Here is a 19,784-nt window from a genome sequence, read left to right as displayed (position 1 = left end):
CTATATTTATTTTTTATATATTTTATTTTGATTTTTATTTTATATATATTTTATTTGAATGTAGATATAGATGTGGAATGTAGAACAAATGTTATATAAATTTTAAATATTTTGTATACAAGAATATTTAACTTATTTTTTTTTTTTTTTTTGCTATCAAGTATTGTTTTTAATCAAGTTATTTTGAAGATATTTTTAAAATTTTTAAATATATAAAATATTTTTTCTATTTGTTTTTCATCTGATTTTCATGGTGCTACTCAGCTGCCTGCCTAAAATGAAGTCTAAAATTCATGATCTATTAATAATGAACTATATATAACTATATATAGCTATATATAACTATATAAGCTGAAAACCTTGTTTTATTTGACAACAATTTGGGATTTTTGGGGCAGAGTCATTGGTCCATAGACTTTAAAAATTATGGTGGTCAGGATTGTGATGATTGTCGAAATTGGTGTTCCTTATTGAGCCCTGTGGCAGCCACATATTCAATACTGAAGCACTAATGTCATAATATTTTCTAACTAAAAGGTTAGTTTTATTGCTTTTTGAGATATATTTCTTAATTTTATTATAATTTAAAGTTATCAAACTCTGAAAACAACAACGCTATTATAATATATACTATTCTTAACTTATATAATTTTGATTTCTTTAACATTTATTATTTATGTAATTGATTCAAGTAGAATCTAAGAGAATATAGCAACCACTCTCTATAGGCTATAAAGAATCAAATAGAGATATTAATTACAAGAGCTTTTCTCTCTCTAGTCTCTTGTTTGCTTAATGAATATACTCGGCTACTCGGCTAGGTTCACTTGCTGGATATTGCTTAATAAGCGACGTGTCAGCGCCAAAGTTAGTGAAGCAAAAATCTTTGTGGAGCAGCTGACAGCTGCTGCTGCATCATCGTCGTCTGCACTTCGCGCAACATTTAATTAATTGTCCTGCCAGACCATGATGACATACAAAGCAAGCTAGTGAGCGAAAGAACACTAAAGCCAATTGCGTCGCAAGTGCACCATAAATGCCACAACTTGCAGTAGCCAAAAGACGAGACTGCAACGACGACGACGACGACGACGGCGACGAACTGCTGACAGCAACCGACAATAATAACAAAAGCCGCATTCACTGCTGCTGCAATGGCCTTAACTTGACGTTGATGATGAGTCCAAGATGCGTCCGAGTGCTACGCGGGCAGCAGGCAGCAGCTAGCAGTCAGCAGTCAGCAGTCAGCAGCATCTGCTGTCAGTGTGAGCCGTAAAAAGGACATCGCTGCAAACGCTTTGACTGCCATCATCTGGAAATACAGCAACAACAGACGTTCTTAATGTCCAGCAAAGAGGTAAACACTTCAATAAAACGTGTGTGCTATCTATCTCTCTCTCTGTGTGTGTGGAGTAACAAAGCAATTGTCTGTCCATCTTTCGTCGCGACATTTACGCAATTGCATTCCACATACGCCACGTGATGCTGCTACAACAATAGAACAACTTGCTTTGCGGCTATTGTGAGAGTGCGAGACTCTGTTGGGTTTTAATTTAAAGTGAAATGATGGCTGAAACTATTATATTTAGAAAGTAAGATAAGAAGATGTCATATATATAAAATCGATCAAAGATGAAACTCTTTTTATCTCTTTGCTGTTTCTCCCTTTGCAGACTCCTAAGATGGAGCCGTATTGTAGCAATGGTTACTTCTGCACTTGTCATTCACAATGGACATTCGTAAAACCCTTTTTGAGTTCCATTTCATTTTAGGCCTTACGAAACGTTTCCATTGAACATGAGCTGCATTAGCAAATGCATGTGAAATGAACTCGGAGCTGTAAGAGTCAAGTCCATGCTTCAGTACATGTGCAACTTTGTGGTCGTCTATCTGCTTTGTGGCAAGTGGATTCTAAATTATTTCATTTGCCTGTCTATGCCACAACGAACGTGCTAGCGGGCGAGGGGCGACACAATTAAAAATCAACAATAGAACCTATTTTGAAACCAGTTTTGAGTTCGCCAGCGGCGGTTCCATCAACAAAATTCCATTACATGGCTGGGCGACCAAAGGATACGAGTATAGGCTCACACAAAGAGCATTTGAGATATCCAAGGGAATTTTCTGGACACGAGTCGAAGATGAAGTCGAATCAGGCAAACGGCATAAAATGACCTGCAGCCAGAAATTTCCAATTTAACAAATGATAAAAATTGTTGCGCAAATTGATTGCATTGCATTGAAGGCAGTCAGCCAATGGGCAAAGTAGGTTACACACAGAGAGAGAGAGAGAGAGAGAGAGAGAGAGAGAGAGAGAGAGAGAGAGAGAAAGAGAGAGAGAGAGAGAGAGCGAGAGCGGGAGACATAGTAAAATAACGCATGAATCACATATCATTTGTGAAATGTCTGAAAGCCTGATTGACTGACTAACTAATTGGCATTTAAACAAGTTTATATCCTGTAGAATCTTTGGTAGACAGGGTATGCATGATGCATGTGTTGGGCTGAGGTATTGTATGAGAGAGCGAATAGTTTGGTTTGATTCGTAATCCAGTTTGCCTGGCAGGCAGTCATGCCGATCTACTCAACTCTGACAACAACTCAAGAGCTCAGCTGCTGTTTAAGGCGAGCAAATCAGGGCGAGCGAGCTCAGTGACAAAGCTTGAGCTTGATCAGTTGCAGTGCAGTGCTTATTATTTTAGAATTACCAGAAGTTCTTTAATTTATTGCTTTAAATTATTACTTCTTAGTTGGCAAACGCTCAGACCAATCAACTTAGTTCAAGTGCTCAGCTCTAGTTGAAGTCGTGCTTTCAGGTATAAAACTCAACAAAAACTCAAGAGCTCAGCTTCAGTTGGATCAGTTATAAAAGGGCGAGCCAGCTGAGTGATAGATCAGTCGCATTAGAAGCCTGAGCTCTGATAGAATACAATGCAGCAGCTGATGATGATAATTCCAAGAGAGAAGCAGAGGCAAGAGATCTCAGTGCTGCTGTGATAGAATCAACTTGACATGCATATGAGTGGGTATTTTGAGGTGAGTGTTTCCATAAATATTAATTTTCGAACTATATGAACACAAATTTATGTAAATACAATTATGCAATACTAATTAAAAATAACCTTAAGCTATATGTAATGTAATAAGAGTTTTAATTAGTTATCTTAGATGTTCTAAAATGAATACAAAATACAATGGTAGTTTATAGAGAAATCAATTATTATGCTATTTCTATATGTTACAATTAAATTGTAATTAAAAGACATTCATTTCGCAAATGCTGCTATTAGGTTAAGCTGTCAGCTTGCCAAGCTATCGACAAATTATATTTCCAGCTACTCTTTGCCATTCCTTAGACAATTCGATTTATTTTGCGGCTGCCGTTGAACAATCAATGCATATTAATTTGTCAGTTACGCCCAAAAATAGTTGGCATTGGAAATTATGTGCTGAGCTGGCGGCGACTGGCGACGATGCCGCAGACAAAGTGACGACAACGCGACCAGACAGCCCATAAAAGGATGCCATGGGCTGAGCTGGAGCTGGGACTGCTGATACTGCGGCTGCCTGCAGCAATAACTCAAATGATAATCATAATAAAGAGAGTAAAAAGAATGAAACGAGTCCAGTTACTACGGCCACGACTCAAGCCCGGCGCACGTAAGTATGCAACAAAAAACTAAGGCGGAGAAAGTCAATTTGTTAAGCTGCAGCAGCAGCAGCAGAGGCAGCAGCAGCAGTACGGCTCGACAACGGCCAACACGGCGTATGCGTCACAAGTGAAAGACAGAGAGAGAGAGGGAGAGAGAAAAGCGATGGAATGGTAAAGATGCCGGCTAGAGACAGCTAAAGTGGTAGGAAAATATGGTGGTGGTGGTGGAGTCAGCACACGATAAACTAACCGAGGAGCCACAACTTTTCTTTCACTTATTTTATTATAATAAAATTGATTTCTTGCGTAGGGACGAGCCCGAGCGCAGCGACAGCAGCGCTGGCATAAAAATTAATATAAAATGAAAAGTTTGAAATTTATTACAAATTGAATTGATTTATGCAGACCAACCCACCAGCCAGCAGCCCGCCACTGGCTCAGAGCCCTTGCCATTGCCACTTGCTGCTGCTGGCAAAGGTGACAAAGTGAAAACTTTTGCCATCGCCGCGCGCTCGTTGGCAAATTAAATTGGAGCGCGAGGCTTCGATTGAAGGGCGCGGCTGGGATTTATGCGTGAAGCGTTAATCAGATAAAATGACTAAAGCCAGTAAAAATCTGCGCATGAATATGCAATACCCCAACCCATTCCCATTCCCATTCCCATACCCACGTCGCCTGTCACTCCGGATTCGAATTCTCGAGTGTCCATGCAAATGCGAGTGGCTTGCCTAAAGTTATGCGCCCACACGCAGACCATGTGCAAAGCTCTGCAACACACCTGCCATTACACCACACATACATACACACATACATATGTACATGCATTGTTTTTTAAGTATATGCCATATACACACACACATACGTATGTCTGTATATGCGAGAGTGCAATAAACAAAGGTAAATAAAAACAATAACAATTGCTGTGCACGCCGCAGTGCACACAATTAAAATAACACTTGTTAAAATATTTATTTTATGTTGCATGTTTTACACACACACAACTTAAACAAAAAATGAGCTGTGAAAAAATGAAAGCGCTGACCCTGGCAGAATGAAGTTTATGTAATGCAGAGATTGCACTCAGTTTTTGTAATTTTTATCTTCTGTATTTCTAGTGATATGCATAAAATTAAATTTACACCAAAGTGCGCCAAGTGCACGGCAAGCACTTTCGATTATTCAGTTTAAGTTTCAAATGAAAGTAAAAATTTGCCAAAGAAAAAATTGTTAAAATAGTGACTTAAATTTAGTGTTTAATGAATATTCAATATCTTTGATCAGTATTCGCAGAGCAAATGATAAGCAGAGCATTATTAAATTATTTTAACAATTTTATAGTACGGAAAATTAAAAAAAAAAATACATTAAATATGTCTGGATATATTAAACTTAAAAGCTTGAGTGGATTGCTTAAAAATTTATTTTATTATATCATATATTTGAGTCCTAAATGTTCACGCTTCAGTCAGTTTGCCTTGATAGTGTCAGTGCAATCTTTTCACTTCTCTATATTATCTTTGGCAATTTATTTTCCTGTTAAAGTCAAATTTGAAATGGCATCAAACCAATCTATTATCTTCTCTTTATTCGATTTAGTAATATAATTTACTCTAGGTGTATTATGTACACAAGCTTTATATAATTTAATGAAAAAGTTAATTTAAAAATATCAATAAATTTTGAGTCGCAAGTTTCTATTACAAAATGGATTGCATTGAATATCTTTAAGGTTTGCACTATAAAACCTACTTTTGATCCACATTAGCTCCAATTTACTGACCCATTTAAACCTAAATGTACGAAGATTTTATCAATTAAAATTTATTTAATTTCATTAAATCACAATACTTCTCCTCTCTCCACCGCTCTCTATCTGCCTTTTGTGTTTGAATTCGCATAAAAAATTGCCATTTAAAAGTTAATAAAATTCATTGAAACCTTTGAAAAAAAGCACGTATTGACGATGGATGGCCACTGAAGTGAAATCATTTTCAAATGCATTAAAAACAAATTAATTACTGCTCAATAAACACAAACAGGCCTCTTTCTTCGATTTTAAATGACTAAAATTCCATGAAAATTATATTTAAAAAAAAAACAATTTAATTTCAGACTGTCCAATGCAGCGCATGAGTCTTTTATTAAACAAAAATACTTTAAAAACTATTGTCTGATGCTAGAGAGATGAGTTCAAGTCTTTAGCTGCGGCAAACAGGAAATGCATATACCGTTTGAAAGAGAGAGAGAGAGAAATAGAGGGAGAGAGGGAGAAAAAAGCGATAGTCTGTGCTACATTTGGAACGGAAATATGTTCAATTTAGAGAATATCAGAAACACACGAACAGAGCGAAGCAAACGTGGTTGGTTACCAATTGAGTGATGCACACAGCAACAACTATCGAGCGATACTTTATCATATAGAGAAACTTGAATGCCCTTATAAAAGTACCGAACAGAGATAGAGCTAAAAGCGAGCATTGCTTTCTCAGTCTCAATCCCTTGAATACCCAGTCAAAGCTGTTTAGTTATTAATAAGTTAAAACTGCTTTTCTTATGTGTCGGACTATTCGTTAAAACAGCTGCAACTGCAGTGTATAAGTGACACCGGACAGCAGGTAGCAGCAGCAGTAGCAGGAAAATTGGCGCATGGGAAGCAAACAAAATAAAACGAAATGCAACAAAATAAAACAAAACAATGCAAAAGCCAGCGAAGTAAACGTGAACGTTGTCGAAAAGTTAACAAAAAAGAAAGGCGAATGCTGATGGGAAGCCAGCTGTGAAGGACCTGTCGAGTAGCAACTGTAACAGCAGCGGCAGCAGCAGCAGCATCCAAGTGGCGGTCATTGTGCGGCTGCCTAGGCAAGTGAAGCTGAAGCTGAAGCTGAAGCTGATGCTGGACAACTGTCAAAAGGACATGCACACGACTGAATGCAGACCTAGCTGCTAGCGGCGTGAGTAGACGAGGTCATTTCCATGGATCAACATCCGCTGGCCGTCCGTTTAGAATGTCAATTGAATCATCGTTGGGATCTTTTGCATTGCTTTGACAATTGAACTTTTCGAAATTGCTCGGCACTAAATGCAATTAGAATGCCCTTTTTTTGTGGTTTGTAGTTTGTTTTAAACTAATTTGTCTGGCATTGACTAAGTGTGTGTCTGGGTGTGAGTGGGTGAGTGTGTGTTTAAATGGAAAGTGTCAAACGCAGCATTGATTGTCATTCATTATGCAATCAATATTGATGACTGTGGCAAGAGCAGCGCGGCAACCACTGAAAAGTGACTTGCCAATCTTGAGAGGCGACAAATGAATAGCAGTCCCAGCCAAGGCGCAGATGTGGGTGTAGATGGAAAAACTCACGTTGCCCTATAACGCGGAAGGGTAAGGGGTATACTGGAAAGAGTGAAGTGAATGCAAAGATAATTTTCCACGATATATAAATGGATATAAAGACGATTGAATAATGATTTATAAAATATTTAAAATGTTAATTTTTCATTTTTATAAAACATTTGTCGCTTCACTTGATTGTCTCCTTTGTTTTACAGGGCATTCAATAGTCTTGCATCGATTGACTTTCAATTTTTATTTGACTTTTCCTGCTGACATTTTTCATGCAATGTCGCGCGCTGATTGATGAATGAATGAAACATTCTGTGTTGCTTCAGTCGTCAGTTTTTTCAACCGTAAAAATATGTCAAGTGGACAACGGAGGCAGCCACTCGGGGCCGTGCGTTACGAAACTTGTTTTATCCGAAATAAATCACCTTTCTATTTTAATTCCAATTGTGCTTTTTAATCAAAATCACATGTGCGTCCCCAAAAAGATATAGAAAAACTTGGCGAAACTAATATCGAAAAAACAAAGTTATACAAAGGAAACGAAATAAAAAATGAGCAGGAAAGAACTTTACGTGGGCATTAGATTCGTTTTGCAGCTGCGAGCCGAGTTCGGGCTGAGTCAGCTGAGTCAGCCGAGTCAGCCAGCCAGAGAGAAACATAAATCAAACTTAAAGTAAAACAAACGGGCTGCTGTGGGGCTTGACGACATTAACTAATGGTGAGTGCCACAGCGTGCAAAGCCCCTGCTGATAAGGTACCAAAAATGTGCCACAGCAAACTAAGCAACAATCAACAAGCGCTGCTGAAATATTGCAATAGAATACAGAAGTAAATGTTGCATCATTTAACATTTAAACATGCTAAAAATCATCGCTGCCCCTGCCACCAACAGCTGCCCCACCCGCTTCAGCACACGTGTCTCTTTCTCATGTGTCTGCGCTGCATGCGCTTGTCAAATAAATACACAATAAATGACACACTCACTCAGAGAAGTCGCGCACCACCCGACACCACCTTTGGACCTCTCAAGTGTTTTGGGCATGCATGGCCTCCATACACAGCGTGGCAAATTTAAGTGATTGAAAGGCAGTCTCGAGGCTTTGCCAGATACCACATACACCGATTGCCCATCCCCCATCCCCCATCGCCCACCCCTCACCCTGCCATCACATAACGATAACCGTCTCTTCAAGTGGCACAGCCCACGTCTTGTCGGGCCCTGCCCACCCACCATTGGCGCACTCGAAGTGCTCTTAGTGCATTTGGTTTTACGCTTACATTATTTGGCATAAAAGGCGCGGGCATGTGCTGATGTGAAGCCACTCGAAAGCCAAGCAAATGCCGTGTTTCCACTGCCACGCAGCAAGGCATAGGAATTCTGGAAGCTGGAATTGAAAAGATCAAAAATTTGCTCTTGGTAATAAAAACCAAAATATGTACATTATAAAAACTCATTTTAAAAAATTTTAAATTAAAACAAAAATTAGAAAAAGAATTACCTTAAGAATTATTGAATTTATAATAATAAATAATAAATTTTTCTGAAGAGCTCAAACATGTCCTGAAAAAATATATAATAAATATATATTTAAATTTTTTATAGATATATTTATACTGTATATAATATTTATGAAATATATATATATATATGTGTGTACGTAAATCTTTATTAAATTATATGTGAAATTTCCCTAGACATTCTTTATCTTCAAGAGAACAAATAAATTATATAGAAGAAACTCTTTAATTAATTAATATAAAAATATAAAATTTAATGCATAGCTTTAAAATATTATTAAAAAATGTATAAATAAATATATATTATATATATTTAAAAATATTTGCATTTGACTGCATCAACAGCTGCGCAGTGGAAACAGTTTGCAGCGCGTTTGTTGGATTGTGTAAATTGTGTATGAATATCGTGCGCTAAAGTGTTTGCTCAATGTGTTTTCATTGTGTGTAGGAGTGAAGTGTGTAAAGCTATGTGTGTGTGTGTGGGTGTGTGGCTGAATGCGGGTGTGTGGTAGTTTGTTTTGAGGGAGGCGGCATAGCTGCAATTGTTTGAGCATGACTTGATTACGCGCCAGGTGAGAGGCGGCGTCTGATTGGAACTTGCGTATGCCCAAAAACTTGAACGTACTTTAAGTGGAGCAGCCAAGCTTGGGGCTTGACTGCCATTAAGTGGCCATTTCTGTTGCTAATGGCTGGGGTGGGGTTAACTCTGGACCTGGATCATACATCATGTTAATGTGCAGACGTTTAATGCAGAGAGCGATAGCGAGCGAGAGAGAGAGAGTGGTCAACGCGTGCCTCAGCCTTTGTTGGGGCATCATCAGTTATGGTGTCAAATCGAAATACACCAAGGAATCGGCATTGATAGCATGTGTATGAAATGCTGAGGGTCTGTTCTGTGCCATTGAGCATAATGTGCTAGAATTCAATTTGACAGCTGACAGCAGAACAAAGCATGCACAGACGGGCAGACGGACAGACGGACAGACGGACTGCAGACTCTCTAGACCAGCGACTGGTGACTCTCAGGAGGATTGGCAATTGTTTCGATTGTGTTTTTGCTTTGCTTTGGATTAATTTAATTAAATGTCGCTCACTGTCTCTGAAGCAATTAATGTGCAGGAAAATTCTAAAATTTAGATGCTCTGGCAATGGCAAGTGACAGTTGCTAACGCATCTCGCCTGCTCCAATATTATTTCCTGCTTGAGAAAAACTTTTTGCACATTTAGCGAGTTGTTTTTCTTTGGCCGTGTGACACACGCTGTGAGTGCTCAAAAGTCCGAATCGGTGTCCGCTTCTCCGGCCCGAAGTTGACTTGCAGCTTATCAACATAGCCGGCCAGCTATCTAGCTGGTCACTTTAGCCTCTTCAGCTTGTGCTTGTGCTTCTGCTGCCTCTTCGTTCCGTTGAGTGCATTAATACGCTTGCATAATACTTTAATGTTGGTGTCTTGTCTGTCGTGACAAACGGAAAAGCTGCTGCAGCTAGAAAAGCTAGAAAACTCTCTCGCACTTTGCTTGCAAAACTTTGCTGTGCAGGAAGCGCAAGAAAATTAAGAAAATACTCATCGTTCTCAACGCCGGCATCTACTTCTGGCTTCTGCTTCTTACTCACTGCTTCTTATGCTATTTACGACAGTGCACATTGAAATTATACGAACCGAACCCCCAACCCGCTTACCCGTCGAGCGGTCCCTGCTCGACTGCCGTTTGCTAAAGCAAAAGTCAACATGATGCCGGGTCTAAGCCAAAAGCAAATGTCCAAAGAAATTTCAAGTGTTGTAAAATGGCAACATGGATTGTTGAGCAATTTGTGACTGTGTGTGTAGCCCGAAAAAGTTTGAGCCACACACAAATGGCCAAGCCAAAACTTTGGCTCTGCTCCACATTCTGAAAAGGGGCCTTGAACGGGTCTTGAGATATGAGCACAATTAAAACTTAGCGCGCAAAGGCCAGTTCCCGTTTGCCGCATATCAAAGCTGAAGCTTTGAATGATAAGCCAAATGCCGACAGCTTACTAACTGAACAAAAGCAACTCAAATTGGGCTTCAAGCAGCTCTTCCAAAACTTTACTAGCCAATGTCTGCATAGTAAGCTGAATATGAATGTTAAAAAAATGTAACTCATTTTGAATGGGGAAACAAATTCATGTAATAAAGAAGAACAAACACAAATGTGTTTATTTAATAATTAATAAGAGGTTAAATATATTTAATAAAAGTTGTACGTATACTTAATATTCTGCTGTATATGTCTTACGTATACTTAATATTAACTTATATATTTTGGCAAAAAGTGCGCAGCTCTCAAAACTGTATCACTTTGTCTAAGCTCTAGCTCAATCAGTCTTTGCTCATATCAACACATTTTGATTTTGATTTGATTTGATTTTATGTCATATCTCAGGCAGTATTTTTCCATCTCATTTTAAATAAATATATATTAAATTGCAGCTTTTTTCTTATAACTTTCCTGGTCAAATGAAAACTCAAAATGAGTGAGAGAAAACTTACGCAGGCCATGGTCATAAAACAGGATTCAATGAGCAGTAAAGCGGCAATAGATTTGAGTTATGGTTATTAATAATGGCAGAACAATACAGGGGCAGCTATCTGCTATCTGCGCAGCTCATCAGGACAGACAGGACACAGACTCGCAGACAGTGAACATGGCACATGCAGCAATGCAGACTTGTCTGGTCTAAAAATACAATATAATATAGCGGCGGGCACATCATGTTGCTTGGCTGCTGGCAAATGAAATGGGGCAGCCGACAAACAACAAAAAGCAGCCATGAACAGCGTTATACATGGCCCCAATCCACAATCTTTGCTCCCACATTACAACGTGTGAATCCAATATTGGGTTCTGGCTTTGGGCCTGGTCCTCGGCTCGTCGCTTTGCCGGAAACGCCTTTGTCTGGCTTCATAATATTTTGCTCGTTACTTTTTAATATGACTCAGAACAACATCCGCAGCATCCGAAGCCAGACAGACGCTGACAAACAATGCAAAAGGCCGAAGCACTAGCTGAAGCCAAAGTTCCCCCCACACAAACACACAAACACACACACACATATTATCTACTCTAACGACAATGCAAAAATCTATCCAGAAGTGAGAATTTTATTACCATTGCTAGGACTATCCGTCGACCGAGGCGTAATCAGTGCATGTCCCTGTCATCATACAGCAACCATCTTTCCCACCTTCGAGCCTGACGTGGCATGAAAAGAGTGTCGGGATTACTCATAAAATTGCGATATCTTTTGTCACCTTTGTTGGTCCGCAGCCGCAGGGGTGAATTATGTGTGGGGTAGTTGAATGCAGGATTATTATTGACAACAACTGGGGGTGGGGCCGACGGCACGGGAGTGGCGACCACTGCAACTAATGGATGCTTTCCCGAAGGACCAAGCAAAACCCCCCAAAGGCAAAGCTCGGCCATTAGCATTTATTGCTTATGATAAGCTACCCCCAAAAGAAAACAGTTTATGACTCCAGCTCCAGTTACAGCTACAGCTGCAGCTTCAGCTCGAACTTCAACCCCAGCCATGCAAATGTCGAAGACTATCTGTGCCACGTCTGCTACTTCGATAACAATTGAATTTCACTTGAACGAAAATGTTTTTGCTTACGCATCAGCATCAGTCATCCGATTGCACACAAATTTTATTTAAAAAACATGCTTGACCGCACTTCAAATGCAAAGTCAATAAGCAGCAGGAAGCGGGCGGCAAGCAGCAGGCAGCAGGCAACGGCAGACGTCGACATTGAAAATCGAACAGTTCGGATCATTTGCTGAGCTATGCGCTATGAAATTCCTAATATTTCATATTATTTGTTGCTGCTTCTTTTCTTGTCACTGACACCTGCTGCACCTGCTGCTGTCGTCTGACTGCCAGACCCAGTTTGTCTGCCTGTTTGTCCTCTTTGAGTTGGGCTCAAATCGTGTTCTTCGGCAATTGAATTATTTGCAGACACACAAAACTCACATTGAGTATTGTGGCAATAAGCAAATATGCTTTGATTGTGGTTGACTAGGAGATACCCTATGAGCGATGCTTCAAGCATTTACATATCCAGATTCACGCTCTCTCTGTCTGCCTGACATGTCTAGGGTAAGCCAACTCCAACGGAGCCATACCAAAGTTCGTAATGCATTAACAACACGACAACATTTGACATTTCAATATTGCAGAATTGAAACCCTTCGGTTAGTGACACGTATTAAAAAAGGAAGTAGCAGAGCTGAGGCTGAGGCTGATGTGACGGCTGGCTTTGATGGCGTGCGAGCTGACAATTTTGAATATAGCTTGAAACTTGATATTTTATGCCAGCCGTGAGTTGATAAGGACAGGCGCGTGCCATGTCTGACAGCATATTAATTTGCGACTGACTCACTTGCATCGTTCCGATGCGATTAGGACTCATAATGACTCAGATATGCGATATCTTTAGTAACTGTGTAGAGCACAACCAACTGTTACACAGCTGGGCAAAGAGGCGAAGCACTTTAGATATGTGCACTTGGGTAAACAGTAACAACAGCTAACAGGAAAGCCTTCAAACGCCAATCATAATTTCACCATCTTTAGAGCACTCATAACACTTGCGCCTTAACTGAAACTTTCACTCGACGCGCTAACAAGCGACTCATTGGTGCACGGAATGAGGCCAGCTGTTTGCAGGCAGGTAGGCAGGCCTCTGCCCAGAGCTCGGGCTGGCAATTTAAAAATTAAGCAAACTATGCGCCAGGTCCCCACCGAAAAAACACTTTAACTAAAATTAGAAAAATACCGTTGACTGCAACGAAGCGGCTATAAAAACTAGCGCAGGTTGCAGGCGTTCACATTGACGCCATTTCGTAATCAGCACTTGCAACATGCCAAGAACGCCGGCAACACTAACAACCACAACAACTGCAACAGCGAGCACAAGCACAAGCACAAGAACAACAACAAACTAACGGGTAATAAGCAACAACAGCACTGTAATGAAGCTATCAACCGTAAGATGGCGCTTAGGCACGCAATCATACTTTGGGGTCGAGCAATGGGGCTGGCAAATGGAGGCAAGACCTAGCCCTAGCACAGGCCAAGGCAGCTGTGTGTGTTCCGCGATTGCTATTCGCAGCAATTTCACCAAAACGAAATGAGACTGGAGCTAACTCAGTTAAGAGTGAAATCAATTTATATTAAATTGAAATTTTTGCTGACAATGGAAATTCCTTTAGCCGTAGATGCTGCGCAGTTCGCTGCGATTTGGCTTTAAGGAACACAGTGGAAATATCAACTGGTCCGCTCGTTATCGTCGCTTGCGCCACATCACGCTATGTTCAACACTCGCGATGCGGCATACACGGCGTATGTTTAATATTTCCGCAGCAACTATGCGCATATTCATTTTGACGACGCTTTGACGTCGCCATCGTCAACGCGGTACGTTGACCGCTGGGAACCCGAAGCTGTTGCTACATTAGCGCTGCTGTCATGCATGTTGCCCGTGCCTGCCACTGCCCCTGCCCCTGCCCCCGCCCACGGCACATCGCATGTCCCGTACGCTAACTCGTATACCCCGTGGTTGTGACCTAAATTTGCAGTTTATGAAAAATATATGTGTAATATAAAATGTAGTCGCTGCATGCATAAAACAAAAAGTACGCAATCCCGCTACCGCTCCCGCACCCGATTCATATTTATATTTACACAAGCATAAAGTATATAGAAAAAAAAACTAACGCTGGACGAGTTTATAAAGCGTGTGTGTGTTTTTTTAGTCGAGCGCCAAATGACGACAGTAATGGCGGTGGCGAAAGCGGAAATGCCCCCAAGCTGCACTGGCAACATCACAGAGAAATCACATTGCGTATACGTCATGTGGCACAAAGGCATGCATCTAGCAGTTAAGGGCGGGGCCACCTTCACCTAATGCACTTTTCCCCACTGATTGGCGTGTGGCAAAGTATTTTGGTAAGCATTGCGACATATTCTAACTTGTCAAATTAAAAGCGGTTTTAGCTGCAAGAAACTAAGCTAAAATTTACTTTAAGCAAACTCGACTGAACAGAGAGCATATTAAATGTTTACTAATCTTGTGGCCTTTGAGCAGTGGCTTCTTGTGTAACCATTCGGCTGCTAGTTAAGAGAGAGTATCTGGGAAGCAGCAGCTGACAGGCAGCCTATGAGGCGTATGCGTAATTTATATGAAATACATCAAAGCACAATTGTTGAGTGGCAAAGGCTGTGGGGCGTTGATGTGGCAATGAACGTTTAACACTTCATTAAAAGCCATTCAGCAAAGTTGTAGACAATTAAAGACAAGCGATGGCACTTAACACATTCCCAATGTTCATTGACCGGCAAACGAAATAAAAATTGCAACAGCTACTTCAGTGCGAATGCTTCATTAAACAGCAACAACATCAACAGCAGCAACAACAACAAAAGCAATATGTACAAGGGCAATAGACAAAGTTCCCGGGCCACAAATTACACTTGGCTTGGCACAGCACAAAATGGCGTAAAAATTGCAGCTGCTTCTACCAGGAAAATATTATTGAATGTGTGTGTGTGTGTGTGTGTGTGTCTGTGCTAGTGTATGTGCTTGCCTTGTGCCTGCTGCCTGATGCTTTCTGTATTTTTTATGATGCTTGAAAATAAATAAACACTCAATACCCAATGCCAAAGAGCAGACGGAGCAGAACTTACAGCAGCCACAGACAGCAGCGACAGCAGCGACAGCAGCAGAGGCGGCAAACGCGCACATTCAATAAATCTTCAGGCTTCTGAATAGTCACTTGAGACGCGCCCGTGGGAGAGGGAGCAAAGAGCTCAGAGGAGAGCTGCTACGATTTGAGCGGCTTTCATTTTCATTCCATAATGGCAATAATCGCGTGCCCAACTCCATAATGATGCTGATGATGTTGATAATGCTGCTCGAGTGTGTGAAAAACGCAGCTTGCACGTCGTCGTAGCGGATGTCTGTTTGGGCCTCTAATAGTCTCACATGCTCCGCAGCACAATACATAACTCAGAGTCAGAGTTAGAGCTGAGCAGCAGCAGAGCCGGGACCAGAGCCAGAGCCAATGGCAAGGCCAATTCTGGCGGCGCTCTGCACTTGAAAGCCAGAGACGCAAAGACGCTAGCAAATAAACAAAGCAAACAAAATCCTCGCAAAGTACAACAGAGTGTAGGAACTGCTGGAGCAACGCAAACGTAAATCAAACGGGGCGGGACAGCGCTGCAAATATTCAATCTATAATGGCATTTACACGACTAGCAACAGGATATGTAATATCCTTTTTTGGGGCCTGAAATTTGTAAACTCGTTTGCCAGCCGACACAGCCCACTTGCCTATGGCCAAACTTATTTTGAAATAAATATGGCGCTGGCCTTTTTACCAGGCGCCATAAATCTCAACAATTTCCGTTGTCTGCCGTGGTAGGGGTCACCCAGCCAGCAGCTAGCAGCTAGCTAGTTGGCTTAGTGCGATCCGTCCATGGATTTGGCATTACAATTTATGCACACGGGATGTGCCTGTAACTCTTTGCTCTGCTTTATTTACTACTCGCATTTCATGTGGTAGGGAAACCTTTTCTTCTACCCTTCGGCATATGCAAAAAATCTTGTTAATGGATTTTGTGCAAAGTGAACTTCGCTGGCCAAAAAAAGGCCAAAGTTAAAGTTCAAATGAAACTCAGAAGCGGAAACAAATTTAGATCAATATTTTAGTAGAGAGTTTGTGGAATCTTTTAGTTGAAAGTATATAAAAATATTGCAAAGAACTTCATTATGTGTTAGAAGAATTAAGATTTAAGTACAGTTTATTGTCTTCAGTCAAGTCTGTCTATTCGATAGGCTTGAGTGTGCGCTGTGCCTGTGGGCAATCACATACCAAAATTTTGACAACTTGAACTCAACTTTATGCCGAAAGCTGGCCAAATTTGCAAGCTCAGCGCTGAGGCAGCACGAAATGGAGCCACACTTTCTTTTTGCCGTCATCTTACTATGCCCCTTCACACTCGCTCTGTAACACTTACCACAGTTGCCCTTCTGTCTGGCTGTGAGAGCTGCTCTATCTGCTCGTTGCTCGTCTGTCACACAGTGTGTCACATAATATGGACAATCACTAACCACGCAAGTGTCAAACAAACAAAACGAGCGCAAAGCATTCGCATCCGCATCCGCAGCCGCATCCGCACCCGCACATGGTCACCCCATTTGCCAGGCTGGCAAAAATTTGCAAGCAAATCCTATTTTCTCATAAGGGGTGCACTCACTCAGAGGCAGACCTCGAGGAGGAGTCAGAGAATCAGACGAAATGAACCACATTCGAGTGCTGCGGGCGGTTCGATATTTTTTTTGGCGCTACTCCTTCACAGGAGTCATGTGCATGTGTGTGGCCATCTAAGGCGAAGAGAGGGTGCGGGCCCAGCCAGCTGCTGTTGCTGCTGTGCACACATCAATCTCGCCCTAACTTTTCCAGATACGAATCTTTCATTTTCGTATTTCCGTTCAAATTTCGTGTAACTGAACTGGAACTTTGGAATGAAAAACTGAATCTTTCTGCTCGTTTTTTACTACTCTCCGACAGACAGTTGGTTGCTGGGGCAACGCAGACTCGATTGGCCATGGTGCCGCATTTTAATGCTGCCCCCAAAATACACTCGCGTGTCGCAAAAGCAAGCGCCGAAGCTACACTTTAAGAGTTTGCGCTCAGCTCAGCTCAAAAGTACGTAAAAGTCAATAAGCATTTCTCACATAACAGACTTATATATATTATATAATGAGTTCTCTGCCCAATCTAATTGTTTCTGCACATTTTCACCTAACAAGTCTGCGTAGTGGGCGTCTGTCTGATAGTGCTTGACTCGCTCTCTACGACTTAAAATTTAAATTTCTTCATTTGCTCGCAAGTTCAAGCGCCAAGTCTAATATATTTTTTTCAGCTTACCAATGTGCGCGAGTGTTTGTGTATTTGTGTGTTTGTGTGTGCTTGTGTCTGTGTAATGCACAAAAATTCAGGTCATGTGCGACCAAAAGTAAGTGGATGCGTTCTTATCAGCGCATACAAATGTTTTATCTCGCTCGGCGCGTGTGCAAGGCATCCTTTTCTGTGGCCTGTCTGCCCGTTCGTCTGTTGGCCCAACCAAAATCGATCAGGAGCGCACTGATATAGTTAGCTGAAGGCTTCTGAAACTCAGCCAAATTCTGCTCAACAGATGCTCTATATAGACTCTGTCCATGCAGCTTAAAGCTGCAACACAACTGCATTTTATGAATTTTGTGCTAGCTTCAAGTTTGTTGTGTAATCATATAAAATATTAATGCATTCCAAACTAATTAAATTTATTTTATTAATGCTCAAAATATTTTTTTTTGCTGCTGTTGCTGTCTAATCCGCTCCTGGCTGATTTGCTTGGTTGGCTGGTTGCCTTTCTGTTGTGTTTTGCCAATTGTCGGAAGTGCCTGCGGCTCTTGCATAAGTCACACACATACAGACACACACACACATATACATATACACATTCTAGCTTACACATTCTGTATAACACACATGCACACAGGCAGTTAGACACTTTCTTTTGATACTTGAGCTTCCGTTTCCGCTTGCCTGGCTGCCCCCGAGTCCGTCCGATCCGTCAGCGCTGTCTGCTTATTTACTTATGCATAGCATATAACCTTAAACATAATTTTGTTTGCTTTTGTGCTGTTTTGTCTCCTTGCTTTGCATGCAATTCTCTCTAGCCCCACACTTAGCCAATCCACCCAGCCCAGTTACCCCACCGTTCTTAACTTGTTTTTTATCTAGCAACAAATTTTATCTATTAGGCGAATAAAAAAGGTTTTAAAACACGTTTTCAGAGACTATTTGAAGATCGGTAGATGTCGTGGGTAAGCTGAGAGCCGAATGCGGCTTTAAATCGTTTTACTTGCCTTCAATAAATCACAAAATTATTGTTAATTCTATTAATTAAAGCTCATCACATTTATGGATTGTTGAAGAAATTGAAATTAAGATTGCCGCACTTCGGTGGAGTAACGACAACCATATCCTGTTCTCGCAGCTTCTTGAGACGCTGTTGTATTTCCTTGAACTTATCATCCAGATCGACAGCGCGATTCGAAATGCGTATATATTTGAGAGCATAATGTAGATCTGACATCGGCAAATTATTGTCTTTGATAAACAGCAGCGCTTGTTCGGTCTCTAGCTCGGTGAACGTCTAAAAATATTGAAGGACATGAATATGACTGGACAATTAGCATATGAAACCACCGTTGTCACCTCCACAATCTCTGGAGAGTATGAGAAGGTCTCATCATTAGACATTAGCTCCTCTTGGTCCTCAGACATTGTGCCCGGCCCTGCTTTCGTGCGTTTAATATGTCTAACTTTAAATAATTTTCACTTGTAAAATGGATGATAGATTGAATTCAACAAATCTGATGATTTTTTAGGGCTGGCCCGATCTGGGGCGGGGCCTACTCTGTGCACACAAATCCCCAGTGCGGTCGAAATAGCCCGTCAGCAGTTGCCAAGCTGCCATGCAAGCCAAACCAAATCAAACCAAACCGAGCCAAACCGAAGTGAACCGCATTTCGCATTTGCAGTTTGGTCGGTTAACCGCTTTTATAGCGGATTTAACGCATTTTCAGTATTCTGGAACTGGCTGACCTTTTCCAGCCTCGACAATTCGCAAAACATTTGCAAATGTACCAAAACATGCCAAAATGTTTGAATCGAACAATCAACGTCAGCTCTTGCCTCTCTGCCAGCCATGCCGTGTGGCAACGTGCATTTTCCATTTTCCATTTTCCATTTCCCATTTGAAGCCACCGTCTACTCGTATGTCAACTGTGCATTCATTTCATACAGTTTAGTTTGTATTGCTTTGCCAACTGGCTGACATTGTGTGAAAGTTTTGACTTCTGCCTGTTGACCGCCTTTCAATATTATTTTGTTAGGCTCTGCGCCATAAGCTGCCAGTTTTGACACTTGAATATTTTTGATATACATGGGTACACTTCAAGCAATTTCATTAAGCATCAAAATTGAGAGAAAGAAATACAGTAGCCAGCGTATCGTATAAGGTAACTGTGCAAAGATATCAGTGGAATGGCAGATTCAGTTCGGCTTAGTTAAGGAAGCTGCTTGAGTTACTGCAATCTAGGCTGCACTCTAGTGACTGAGCTTCAGCGTTGCCTTTTCTTTAAATAAATAACTCACAACTTAACTTGAGCTTAGGATACAAGTCTATTTGATCGTGTTGAC

General features: G+C 41.0%; 1 protein-coding gene across 1 annotated transcript; it reads right to left on the bottom strand.

The window, feature by feature from the left end:
• Positions 1-18,445: 18,445 nt before the first annotated feature.
• LOC111604528 lies at positions 18,446-18,983 on the bottom strand. The gene is made up of 2 exons (XM_023322626.2): positions 18,798-18,983; positions 18,446-18,735 (listed from the first exon to the last, which is right to left on the bottom strand). The coding sequence occupies exons 1-2, from the start codon at positions 18,864-18,866 to the stop codon at positions 18,499-18,501; spliced, it is 306 nt and encodes a 101-aa protein (XP_023178394.1). The 5' UTR covers positions 18,867-18,983; the 3' UTR covers positions 18,446-18,498.
• Positions 18,984-19,784: the final 801 nt, after the last annotated feature.

Source organism: Drosophila hydei, unplaced genomic scaffold, assembly GCF_003285905.1.
Source record: "Drosophila hydei strain 15085-1641.00,03,60 unplaced genomic scaffold, DhydRS2 tig00000001-arrow-pilon, whole genome shotgun sequence".
Classification (NCBI taxonomy): domain Eukaryota; kingdom Metazoa; phylum Arthropoda; class Insecta; order Diptera; family Drosophilidae; genus Drosophila; species Drosophila hydei.
Note: the sequence above shows the minus strand (reverse complement) of the source record. Positions and strands in the feature narration are given on the sequence as shown.